The sequence below is a fragment of the Triplophysa rosa genome, linkage group LG16, assembly GCF_024868665.1.
Source record: "Triplophysa rosa linkage group LG16, Trosa_1v2, whole genome shotgun sequence".
Classification (NCBI taxonomy): Eukaryota; Metazoa; Chordata; class Actinopteri; order Cypriniformes; family Nemacheilidae; genus Triplophysa; species Triplophysa rosa.
Genome location: NC_079905.1, coordinates 10,167,800 through 10,180,984, shown reverse-complemented (window position 1 = coordinate 10,180,984; position 13,185 = coordinate 10,167,800). Strand labels below are relative to the sequence as shown.

The window sequence follows — 13,185 nt, the reverse complement described above, 5'->3', positions numbered from 1 at the left end:
CTTAAGCGCAGCTGAATCAACACCTCGCTGAGCAGACGGCTTGTACAGCGCAGGGTTTTGTACGTGGCATGGCTTTATCTGGACGTGTGTGCTGCAGGGAGATTTTTGGGGTGGCAAATCTTGCAGGTTGAAAACCTGGTCGGTCAATATGGCACTTGGAGATATTTATAGAGGTTTGCTGTCTGCGTGTCTTTGATTTTGTGATTCATTTACAGCTTTATTAAAGTTTTTGCGGCTTACTACAGTACATATTACAATTTCTAGACTGCACGTCACTTGATCCAGATGGTTCCAACACCACCTTATGGAAATCCAGTATTAGACTGTATTAAATAGGAATGAGTCATGATTGTCAACTACTAGACTAGTCGTCCATCAACCAACTAATCGAATGTTGAGTTGACCTATTTTGTCTTAGTTTAGTTTTATGTTGCGCAGGAGAGTTTTAAAAAAGGATGAATCAAGGAGGACTTTTTTCGGGTTTTTAACGCTCTGTCAGCATTTTGTGATTTGTTGTGTAGCTTTGATTCCTTCCAAAGCTACACTGCTAGAGCAATCAAAGCAGCTCTTGCGCAACAGTTTCCACCATCAACAATAAATTTCAAGACAATTGTTGTTGGACTTCTAATAGTTTTTTAACAATAAACGTCCTGTGAAACGACCCCTGAGAAGCGTTTCTGATCAAAGTATGGTGAGAAACAAATTCTGCCGTTTTATACAAGGCTTCCTTAAAGTGATAGCTCTACCAAAAATGAAAATTCTGTCATCATTTACTCACCCTCTTGTCATTTTAAAACTTTACTGTATGCCTTTCTCTATTCCATAGAACACAAAGGAAGATATTTTGAAGAATGTTGGTAACCGAACAACGGCGGTACCCATTCGCTTTTATTGTATGGACAGGTATGAAAAGTAATGCTAGTGCCGCTGTTCGGTAACCAACATTTATTAAAATACCTTCTTTTGTGTTCTGCGGAAAAAAGAAAGTCATAGGTTGGTATTGACAAGAGGATGAGTAAATGATGACAGAATTTTCATTGTTGGGTGCTTTATTAGTTGAATTCAAAGACAAAGACACGCGTATCTCCATTTTTATTGAAATATGTATTTAAAAAGATGCACTGTGCACAACGGAGCAAACACAGTGTATTTTTGGTCATAAGAAGTTGAGCGGTCATGCTACATGTAAACATAAATGTTTTGTTTTTTTTGCAGGAGTTCGAGAAATTCAACCAGAAGCTTGGAGATGTTTCGAAAATAGTTCGGATTCCCCTGCCAGTTTCCAATGTCTTATGGGAGCACTGCATCCGTCTGGCCAACAGGACATTAGTGGAGGGGTAAGAGCTCTGTTTAGCTGAACCAAATGGGTATCCATGTGTGAGAGACCTGCCGTCTGATAAATTTCCTACCACGCAGTGTTTTCATAGAAATACCAGCCATTGCAAGGCACATTGTTTAGGTTTATTCCTAAACAATGAGATTAGCTCACATAAGCAGTTGGATCATATAGACATAAATACAGACTAATTATGTGTCCTTTGGGTTATTTAGCGAGTAAAGGACATTATATTACTCTGTCAATACTTCTGTGAGTGGTGGTGTTAATGGAACTGGGAATTATCACAGTGCTTTCTACAGCGAGATGTTCTCCCAGTCTATGTTTGATGTTCATATTAAACCTGCGAATCTCTCGAGTAAACGCAGCACATTTATCCAGTGATCCATTTTTAAGAACATGCATTTCTTCACTTTTCTCATTTACAGCAATGTCCCCCTCCCAAGGTTCTCCTCAAGGATTTGCCTAAATTTGTCTCTCTCCATGTTGCCACAAAGAATTCCTCTTGTTGAAAAGTGACCCCAGAGATTGATGTTGCCGACAGGCTTTGTTTTACATGAGTGCTGGGATGTATTTGGTTTGTGCCAAACATAGCAGTACAGTACAGTCTCGTCAGACCACAAACGTTTCTTCTAAAAGGTTTCCTGTTTTGTCACGAGGCCTAATGTAAGTCTTTTTTTAAAAGTGGCTTTCTTCCATTCTCTCCAAGAGGCCAAATCTGTGAAATGCTAAAGTGGGTTTGGCCTTCAAGCGGGTCCAGAAGTTTTCTTAAACGTTGTTGAACAGTTGTGTAATACATTGTCTGAAAAGTGTATACACTGGTGCACCTACAGAGTGCATATTAATACCTCAAAGGTACATATTGGTACCAAATGTAATGTATGGACTAGGGCTGTGTATTGGCAAGTGCCTCCCGATACGATACATAACACGATAGATGGGTCACGATACAATATATTTCTATGTATTTGGATAAGATACACATTTGCGATATATTGCAATACTTTCAATAGAAAATGTAAAAAGTAGAGCTAGAAACACAACATGCTGTGCACCACCGGGGGTTTTCTGTAGGGATAAGTGTAAAAACATCTCTTACCTCTGCAGAGTGGCCATGATGTGTGATGCATGGACCTTTAGATCAGAGGTTTGGGTTCTCAAACTGTGGATTGCGCCCCTCAAGTGGGTAGCAGAGGGGAATAAGGTGGCTCACGCAAGTCACTTGTCTGTTGTGGTGCATTACAGTTAAAACACTGAACATGGGCAGTATAAAACCTCTGGTTCATCCGTGCGGTAAATGTGCTGGTGTCACATCTGTGAAAGCACAATAAATGTCATTGTTACTTTTCTTAATAAACTTTTTGTCTAATGCACTGCAGTAGCCAGGTAACTTGTGTCATGACTTGCGAAGCCTACAAACAGCATTATTTTATATAACTCATTACTCCATGACTTATTTTGAAAACCAAAGCACACCCACACATCAGCTCTGAGAGCTCCAAGCGTTCTTATATTTTTCGCCATGCTCGCTTCCACTTACTTTTGGCCGTATGCATATGACATGATTTAAAAAAATATCGATAGTAGAGGTATCACTATCAATACACTATCGAAAAAATAATAATATTGCGATAGTTACATGTATCGATATTTTTGCACAGCCCTAGTATGGACGGTTTCATCGGACGCTCGCACTGGCCCGAAGTTAACTTCCGGTCTATGTTCGGTTATAGTAAAACAATTCATTTTATATTCAATTGATATTAATATTAATTCATCTTAATATTTTACTGTTTATTAATTGTATAAAAATAAATTAAAACTACTCAACAGTTATTGTTTTTTTGCGGAGGTCTACCGGATGTCAAGTTTGGGCCACGTAACGTTTATGTTGTTGCCGCTGAAACCATGTAAACAAATCTATTAGTACCTTTTCAAAGTGTACCGTCCCTGTGACAGCTTTTATACCTTTTTCTGAGAATGTATAAGTATTATTTTAAATAATCGCAAAAAACAGCCACAGATCAAATTTAAAGACCACTCCAAAATAATTTTCACTTTTCTGAATTTACTATTTATAGATATGTGTTTAAGGAAAATTATCATTTTTGTTTCATTCTGTGAACTAGTGACTCCCAATTTCTCCAAAATTCGAAGTGAAAATATTTTGTTTGGGATTTATTTGCAAGAAACTGACACGGGACAAACTGGTTAAAATAATAATAAAGATGCCATGTTTGCAGATCTTGAATATTGCAATGAAAACAAGTTCATATTCATGTTTAAACAACACAATGCTAATGATTTTTAGATTCATTTTAATATCAGTTCAAAATTAACATTTTTTCACAACTTCCATGCATCTTTGCACTCTCACACATTGTTCATTTCTCACATTGCTGTTGGATGACTGTGTCATTCCTGTGGTTTGTTTCTGTTGAAATTCAACAGACACTGACTGGACTAAAATTGCCACAACACTTGCAGAAATGCAGATTAAAGGCAAAACAGTAGTTACTCCGAGTAAACAAAAGTGTACCTAGGAGAGCTTTTTTGTTTTTCAGACGCTTCAGTATTTTCATTATTAATTTAAAACGTTGCGGATTGATGAAGACGCAGTCATGCACAGGAGTGACAGCGCTCGTGCTAATCAGAATGAATGGCCGGGAAACATCATATCAAGTTATTCCTTCTACTGAATAATGACTCAGCAGTTGATTGTGAGATTTATTATATGGATTTGTGGCTGTTGTTGTCACACTGAATTATAAATGTTGCAGATTGATCAATAAATGTGATATTAATTTTAATAACAATAACTTGTCTTTATTCTGCATATTCTTTCTTAAACCCCCTTAGCTGTTATAAAATGCACTTGTAACCCACTGCTTCGCGGGGCTTATGGCTTTTATAAAACGGTTATTCCATATGCGTAGCAAGATTTCATAAAATAAAGTAAATGACTGACCGTTTTATAATTCTATTTTTGGCACTACACTGACTCCATCCATTCCTGTAGTATACTCGCATGAGGTTTTTAACTGGCCTCTGAATGAAAACATCCGCTGGTTAGTGACCCCAGGTCATTTAAGGTTGAGGACAATGCTTCAGACTATTAGCTCTACAAACATGGAAGAAAATATGTTCTGAAGACAGCTGTATGTGCCAACAAAACAGACTTGTGTTTGTTTTTTTAAGAGTGTCTCCGACAATAAATTAACTTTAGAGCAAATACTTCATAACCCAAATGTCCTGCTCAAATACCTTTAAACCAAAGTGATGTTTACAAAAACTGCAAGCCAGCATGAAGAGTGTAACGTCTCTGCTTCTTCTTCGTTCCTCCGCCTAACTCACAGGTTGCTTTTACTATTTCTATAATACAGGAGAGAATGTGCCAAGAGCTGTTGTGTTTATAATGGTGGTTCGACTGGCAGTGATTGTTTTGAGGGATTTGGGGAGGGTGCAGAACTTCACCTGTGGAATATTTGATTTAAAGCAACGGCAAGAAATTTTCAGCTGCCTCATTGGTCTTGCGTTTGGAGCGTCTCGTCGTTGCGTTTATGCAGAGGAGTGTTTTTTTTCGGACAGATTGTTCAAATGTATTAGTTCTGTGAGAATTCATCAAATGTCTGTTCTGACTCGCTGCCATGCACAGAATAGCTTTTCTTGTCACGTTTCCACATCCTCTGTTGCTCTTGAACAGCTTCATCGATTAATCCATCAAGATTTTCTTTATATTTATTTTTCCTTCTTGTTTCTACTTCAGGCGCGCATCTGCTTGCCATTATGCGAGAGGCGGTTTCCTCATGCTAGGAAAATGAACGCTAGGAACATTTGCAGGCATGGTGTGACAAGCAGCTTAAAAGCCGCGTCCTCTCCAGGGAGCTGTTGTCTTTCTGCCTTCTATCATTCTTATCCTGTCCCACCGTATTACATTCAGGATGTGAGAAATCTGTGCTTCGCAGAAATGCTCGGGAGCTCGTGTGCTTCTCACCTCTGTGTTCTGGAGATCTGCTGAGAGAACATTTGACATGACACTTCTTGACTTCGGAGAGGTTTCCCATCGGCTGAAACAATGCCTCTCTGTAGAAGACGGGTACAATGAAATGTGAAAAAATGAAATATTCTAGTCGCTCAAGGTGTTAATCATTTATAAAGCCTAGCGCATGAGTACATGAAGGACGAGCATGGGGTCCAGAGATTGAACAGGATTTATATAAAACAGTTGAGAAGTCCGGTGACAGTTTAACACTGCGGGACATCAGCAGAGATGGAGTTTTATTGTCGTCTGTATAGATGTGGCTCATCCAGAATACGCTTTTAATGTTGGCATGAAATGGACAGCGCAATGGTTTTTTTAGATTGTGATGGCTTCTGGGATGGAAAAAAATGTAGGGGGGAGGTATATGTGACCCTAGACCACAAAACCAGTCAGAAGTATTATATTTGTAGTAATAGCCAACAATACATCGTATGGGGAAAAATGATCATTTTTTCTTTTATGCCCAAAATCATTAGGATATTAAAAGATCATGTTCCACGAAGATATGCGATACCACCAAATCCTATTGTAATCGAGCTGGCTGCGATATGCAATGTGTTGATATTTTTTTGGAATGCGTAGCTTGTCCGTGAAGCACATCTCTGGGATGAGTAGGAAATGCTGCTCGATCTAAAAGCAGTGCGAGTTTGAGTCGCTTATAATGTGCATTTGAAAAAGCAACACCCGTCAAACATGATCATTATAAATATACTTTATTATCATAAAAATACCTGATGAGGCTTGAGTAGCAGTGATAAAAAGGCATTTCCTAGATTCTAGAACGTGTTATGGTCTTCTTCTGCAGTGCGTATTTGGAGTATCCGCACGAGCGCGCCCTCTGGCTTTCGGATGCAGCAGCATTTTCCCATACTTCACTCAAAAGCTGTGCATAAATCACGTGATATTTATCTTCGGTTTAACGTGACAGCCCTACATGAAGATATTTTGTAAATGTACTACCGTAAATATGTTAAAAAAAAACATTTTTGTGAGTGGATGCAGCAAAATCGCGAACAAACATTCCCGCTCTTTGGGAATTACCCACTCAAGTTTGGTATCTTTGTAAAGCTTAGAATTTCCACTTTCAGGTTCATCTACTCTCCACAACGCCATTACAACATAAACCGATAGAGTGTTCAAATAAACCTGTTTCTTCGTAGCAACAGCCTGCTACAGCGCCTCGAATAGACAACTTTAAAGGTGATTTTCTCAATATATATATTTTTTATTTTGATTACAGATTTTCAAATAGTTATATCTCAACCAAATATATAGGTATATAAAAGACATATAAAGCTCAATTTTGAAAAGTTGACCCTTACAGTATGTGGTCCATTGTCACATATGTGACCCTGGACAACAAAACCAGTCTTATGGGTAAATTTTTCGAAATTGAGATTTTTACATAATCTGAAAGCTGAATAAATAGACTTTCTATTGATGTATGAGTTGTTAGAATGGGACAATATCTGGCTGAGATACAACCGTTTAAAACTCTGGAATCTGAGAGCGCAAAAAAATCTAAATATTGAGAAAATTGCCTTTGAAGTTGTTAATCAGGGGCACTGTGGCAGACCATCCACTCACAAAAATAAAGTTTTTATATATTTAAGGTAGGAAATTTACAAAATATCTTCATGGAACATGATCTTTATTTAATATCCTAATGATTTTTGGCCTAAAAGAAAAATCGATAATTTTGACCCACACAATGTATTTTTGTCTTTTACTAAAAATGTTCCCGTGCTACTTAAGACTGGTTTTGTGATCCAGGGTCACATAATTGTTATGTTCTTGATAGAAGATTATCAGCACACATGACTTAACGAAATAAACCTGCATGATAAAATCATTTATTACGAACACTGCAATATTCCACAAATAAAATAAGAATGATCAGGTTTGATTTCATGTTCCTGGAAAATTCATGGAACTCGAGAAAACCTTCAGCAAACGTTCCTGATTTGTTCGATCCCAAACACACATTAGGACAAAGACTTGTACACCCTGAGGGCTTAAAGCCATTTACTCGAGCAGGACATGTTCCTGGATTGTCATCATCTTGGTTCTGGATTGTAGGGTGACGGCTGGTTAAAGTGCTTCCAGAACAAGAACATTGTATAATTTTTCTCTGATTTTAGGGGTGTTTTATGGTTATGGACTTTTTTCAAGGACAAGCATGTGATGATGTTCCAGAAACATGTTCTTCCATTCTGAGACAAAAACAGTACAAAACAAAATGCTTTGTAAGGCCGTGACCCTATATAGCTTGGCAATCACCCTCTGGCAGGATCCAGCCGTATACCTGAATCGTAAGGTCAAGGGTCACTTGTTTGAAGATGGATATGTACACGTCTGGGATTGAAAGGGCATTTGAACTGTTAAATCTATTCTATGTCTGGTCATAACAGCCATCCTTCACCACTAATAGTGCTGCCTGTCTGATATTATATTGTGAATAGAGTATAGATTACTAAACCTATCAAAACATTTTTGTTAATTGAAATCAAATAGTTATTTTTAAAATCAAATCACTTTTTATTAAAAATAAACGGCATTTTATATTTTTCTGCATTTATTTATAATGTTTTAAAATCAATAAAGACAGAGTTAAAAAAATATTTTAAAAAAGCTATTTAGTAAGTAAAAAAGCTATTTAGCTAAATATGAATAAAACTACAATAACATTGAAAATATAGCAGTAATAATTCCCTGTTTAGAGCTTAAAACCTTGATAATGAAACCTGCAGTATTGTTGGGAACTGTTGAACTCTCGACTGTCTTTGCCTCCAGCTATAGATGTACCTCCGGTGTGTTGGTAATGTACAGTATGCACACAACAACATTCAAGCTGATGACAACCCCCAACTTTGCGCCACACACGGTACCAGAAGTTGTCTTTGGGTTGAAGTTTCTGCTTTAAATAAAACATTACAACCAGAATCATTTTAGCTTTGTTGTCATTCAGCTAGCGTGTCAATATTAGCCACTGTACCAGTGCTGAGGTGTGTCCCGTATCGCCCCCGTCCATCAATCCGAACGTGACAGGAGTCTGGGAAGAACATGAAACGGCTGGATACACTCGATGGGCCCTGCAATATCTTCCCCTCACAGAAAGTAATTACACCGCTGTCAGCCAAAAAGTAAACAGGGGTGTCAACAGCACTGAACCTTCAGCTACTTGTCTTGGATGCGGCCACGGTGTAAATCGACTGTTGTGATGGATGCTGAGCCCCGCGTCTGTAACTGAGACCCACAAGCTGTATAAATTCTTTCTTTCTTTACGAATAAGTAGGATTAAATGTGGCAGACAAATGAGTCAAAGGTTGCAGGTTCAATCCAGGTTTAAGCACAAGGTGACCTGGTTAAAACCGCCTTTGAGCGGGACACTTCACCTCAGGTTCTCACAGTGAATGTATGGTGTGCTGTGCAATCATGAAGGCTGTGCATCTGTCTCACTCGCCTCTCGTCTCCTCTGCTGTCTTCCAGCTACGCTAACGTGAAGAAATGCAGTAATGAAGGACGAGCGCTAATGCAGTTGGACTTCCAGCAGTTTCTGATGAAGCTGGAGAAGCTCACAGACCTCAGGCCAATTCCTGACAAGGAGTTTGTGGAGACCTACATCAAAGCGTACTACCTAACTGAAAATGACATGGAGCAGTTCATCAAGAACCACAGGGTAAGATGGCTGACACACAACTTCCTTCATACACACCAGTACTGTATTACATTATTTAGTCAAAAACAGCAATATTTTGTCGTGGTTAAGTAATAACAACTCCAACAAATCGAGCTAACTAACACAACAAAACATGATAACATAATTAAAAAAACATGATTTTTATGGTTTCCTGTGAGCTTTTTGTTTGTCAATGGATTTTTTTCTACAGTATATTCGAATAAAGCCCATATTTGCTGATATGCTTTAGTTTTCTTTTTGCCCAATAAATACTGTACCTTAAACCTCATATTTTGATGGTTTAACCTGAGGAAGGATTAAAATCAAATGTTGTGCAAATATGCCCCCAAATTACATCACGTTTGACCACTACTGTATATTACAGTATATTGTTTAGCTTTGATATTGTTAAATTTGTATTTGAATTTGAACAAACAAGGCTTAATAGTCCCAGACTAAAATGCAAGTTTGAGCTGTCTTAACTGAAAATAACTTGCAATGACAGATCCTAAAACATGTCAGTGCTATTGTTTCGTCTGAAGATTCACACTAGCATAGTTTTTACTAAGGAATGTTGCTACATAAATATCCTAATTTAACTTAGGCCTAGTCCTGGCTTAAACTAAGCCCTGTCTGTGAAACCGGGCCTTTATGTATTAAAATGTCAGCATGCAAGGAAATCATTGAATGAAGTTGTTAATGGACAGTTTCAATGATAATAGAGTAGCGCAGAGAAGACAGGTTTTTGTATGCAAACCCTAGAAGCGAGTTAGCATTTTAGCACTTCCGATTCCATCACCCTAAAGTCAATGGGTTTTTTTTAATGGATCTTTGGTAAATTGCCTGAAATAATAACTGTAATTAACAAAAACTCTAAATATTATCACGTTTTAATCTTTGACATAAAACACACCAGCTTCAGTAAAGCTTCATTGTGTCTTAAAAACGGCGGTTGCTTAAGAGTTGCTAAAAGCGACTTCTTTCTTTGGTGGGGACGTTACACATCATCGCGCATATAAATCTAAAGTAATGCAACATGGGCACAAATCTCTAAAATCGTGGATGGGTGTTCATTCACTGAGTAATTACCAGGGAACACGTTTTTAAAGTCCCCGTGGAAATTGCGATCGTTTTTACTTCCGTATTCTGACACATTTCCGAGTGAAATTTTCTTTCAAAGGAGAAAATTAGTGGGCGTGGCTTGCATTTTTCACTGTGAATTGATTGGATGTGTAAAGACAGCTGTTGCATTTTGAAGCAGACTGACAGTTGAAGGGGAGGAGTTAACGGATGCTCCGCCCAAGCCATCTAATTTACGTCATTTGAGATGGATAGTCATTTCAGGGCGGAAGTGTGTTTTCAGATTTAAACTGAAGATTATGAGGGTACATGAATTTTAAAAAGAAAATGACCCACACTGATAAGCTATTTACTATAAACGCTGCAATATTCCATGAAAAAATAAGAATTGTCATGTTTAATTTCACTGGGACTTTAATAAAGTTTGAATATGAAATGTTCATGATGGTCATCATCCATTATTTACACTTAGAAACCTTTGACACCAGTGAATGCAAAGAATGTCTCCAACAGAGATGTCTTATACTTTTCTGTCCAGGAATACTCAATGAAGCAGCTGACCAACCTGGTCAACGTCTGCCTCGGGTCCCACATCAACAAGAAGGCGAGACAGAAGCTCCTCGCAGCTATCGATGACATTGACCGACCAAAAAGATAAATATTGACCATCTACTCCAAGCTCTACAGAATCATCATGGAAATCCCATACACACACTCTTACTGGTACACAGGATCCATAGCATCACACAGCTCATGTTTTGTTTACCAACCGTCTGCTGTTTATATTTCATAAGGAGTGTAAGCAGGACGTGCTGTGACTATACGAGGGCTGTGAATGGTAGTAATAGACAGTATGTAATGAAAGTGTTACCCTTTTCATTTGAATGACAACAATAATGACTTGACTCATGAACTGTCATACAGTACAGTAACTTCATAGCGGTTTCTATAGCAAAGTCCGTATTTGCTTATTTTCTAATGGAATGTATAGCATGAGTATCACTTTTTAGCATTAAAAGTGACATCATCGCTGCGGGTCTCTGGTATTTTAAAGAGAAAGCATGTACTTCCTGTTTTGACAGGCTGCTGTTGCTTATAGCTATGTCACGGATCTCGCCCTGTTACACAAGCACATCAGACAGCGCTTTACCTTGCAACTTATTTCTTTACCATTGATTTTATATGACACTTGCCGGTTGATCCCAGAGACATATTGTAGTATTGTTGTCGAAACCTTTGTGCAGGGAAGTGTTTACTTGTTTGTCCGTAATATTAATAGTAACACTTGAAAAACAACTCTATATACATTTCTGTTAAAAGTGATGCATTGTGCTGTGATGGGCTATTTATTTCAGTGACTTTATATCGCTCGCTGATATATGTTGCTTTGTGTTGTGCCGTTTTCAGAAATATGACGAAATTGTGTAATAATATTCAGCTGTACCTAGATGAAGGAAAGATGGAGAAATAAATACACTAACATTCTTATTTGAATGAATGATGGTGGTTTTGACATTTTTTGTGCTCTGATGGTGTTCCACCCACCTCTCTTTTTTCCTTTGATATTCTTTGCTGGATAAAACAGAGAACTGTATTTTGATGTACAAGCATGCTGAAGCCTCATAGGTAGCATGGCTGATCCTCAGCTCTATTCTCAGTGGATTTTTTTTAAATGAAGTTGCCGGTCTGAGTCCCTGAACATGCTTCTGTTTGTCATTCTAATCTTGCTGTTAGACTCGAGCGCAGGGCCGGATGTCCCTTAGGACACCTCATAGCGCAGAGTCAGCAGAAGAAAAAGGGACCTGCTGCCATTTATAGAGCCTACTGGACATATTTAGACCAGCACTGCTGTGTTTTTTTTAGACACAAATTATCCATTATACCTTGGCGTACCCATTCACTTCTATTGTATGGACACAAAACAAATGAAAGTCAATGGGTACCGCCGTTGTTCGGTTACCAACATTCTTCAAAATATCATCTTGTGTGTTCTGCAGAAAGAAGAAAGTCATACTGGTTTAAAATGACAAGAGGGTGAGTAAATGGTGATAGACATTTCATTTTTGGGTAAACTTTTACTTTAATATGTCACCTACAGTAGATGTACTTTTACTTTTAAAGGTCCGATGTGTAATTAGGAGGACCTATTGACAGAAATGCAATATAATATCCATAACTATAAGACCTTACGTAATGAAACGTTTTGTTTTTATGACTTTAGAATGAGCTATTTCTATCTACATACACCGCAGGTTCCCTTGCATGGAATTCTCCATGTTGTTTCTACAGTAGCCCTAAACGGACAAACTGCTCTACAGAGCGCATTTCGTAAATACGTTATTTCCTTCGGCAAAAAAACAAAATGTGATAACATCTTAGTCCTGTGTCAGCCACCGAAGTGCTTCGAAAGGGAGGGGGAAGGGGTGGAGTGAGCCGTTGGTTGCAATTTGCAACCTCACCGCTAGATGCCGCTAAATTTCATACACTTGACCTTTAATAAAAATGTACCAACACTTGTAGCTTGCTTACTATTAACACACTTCGCAAATCCTGGTCCTGATTTCTGTAATAACTCTGTTCAATGACACATTACCCTTCAGGTATTCAGTGTTTTTCGTGCGTGGTGTAGCCTTTAATCATGTACAGCAAGTAAAGCTTCAGCACTAATTAATTGGCTTCTGCTCCTGTTGTGCTGCAGTTTAAATGGTCTGTTTAGGATGTAGTGTATGTATTGATTTGGGCATGAGTCATGATGAGAGAGAGGCGTTTTTATGTTTTTTTTAATGGCCTGGGAGGGGGGGATGGGTGGTTGTTGTCTGAGTGCCTGTAAGCCATTGTGCATTCTCTATCTGAGTACCACCTGAGATCCTCGATCACACCCTCATAATAACCATACACAGTCATTTAATATATGCTGACGCTGGAAATAAAGTGGGGAGAAATTCTCTTATGAACTGGATACATTTATTCACAGCATTTATGAAGTCAACCACAGGACTGTATTGAATTCATTATTAAAAACAGTTAATTCAGACATAAATCAAAGTA

At 38.2% G+C, this 13,185-nt stretch overlaps 1 protein-coding gene across 2 annotated transcripts in view; it reads left to right on the top strand.

The window, feature by feature from the left end:
* vps50 (VPS50 EARP/GARPII complex subunit) overlaps positions 1–11,920 on the top strand; it is a 132,660-nt gene extending 120,740 nt beyond the window's left edge. Inside the window, exons 28-30 of one of the 2 annotated variants that reach the window (XM_057354235.1) lie at positions 1,216–1,337; positions 8,868–9,057; positions 10,676–11,920. In XM_057354235.1, coding sequence (XP_057210218.1) covers positions 1,216–1,337; positions 8,868–9,057; positions 10,676–10,795 — 432 coding nt within the window. In that variant the 3' untranslated portion in view covers positions 10,796–11,920. The remainder of the gene's footprint in view (positions 1–1,215; positions 1,338–8,867; positions 9,058–10,675) is intronic. The other variant, XM_057354236.1, reaches the window with a different exon arrangement.
* The last annotated feature ends 1,265 nt before the right edge of the window (positions 11,921–13,185 follow it).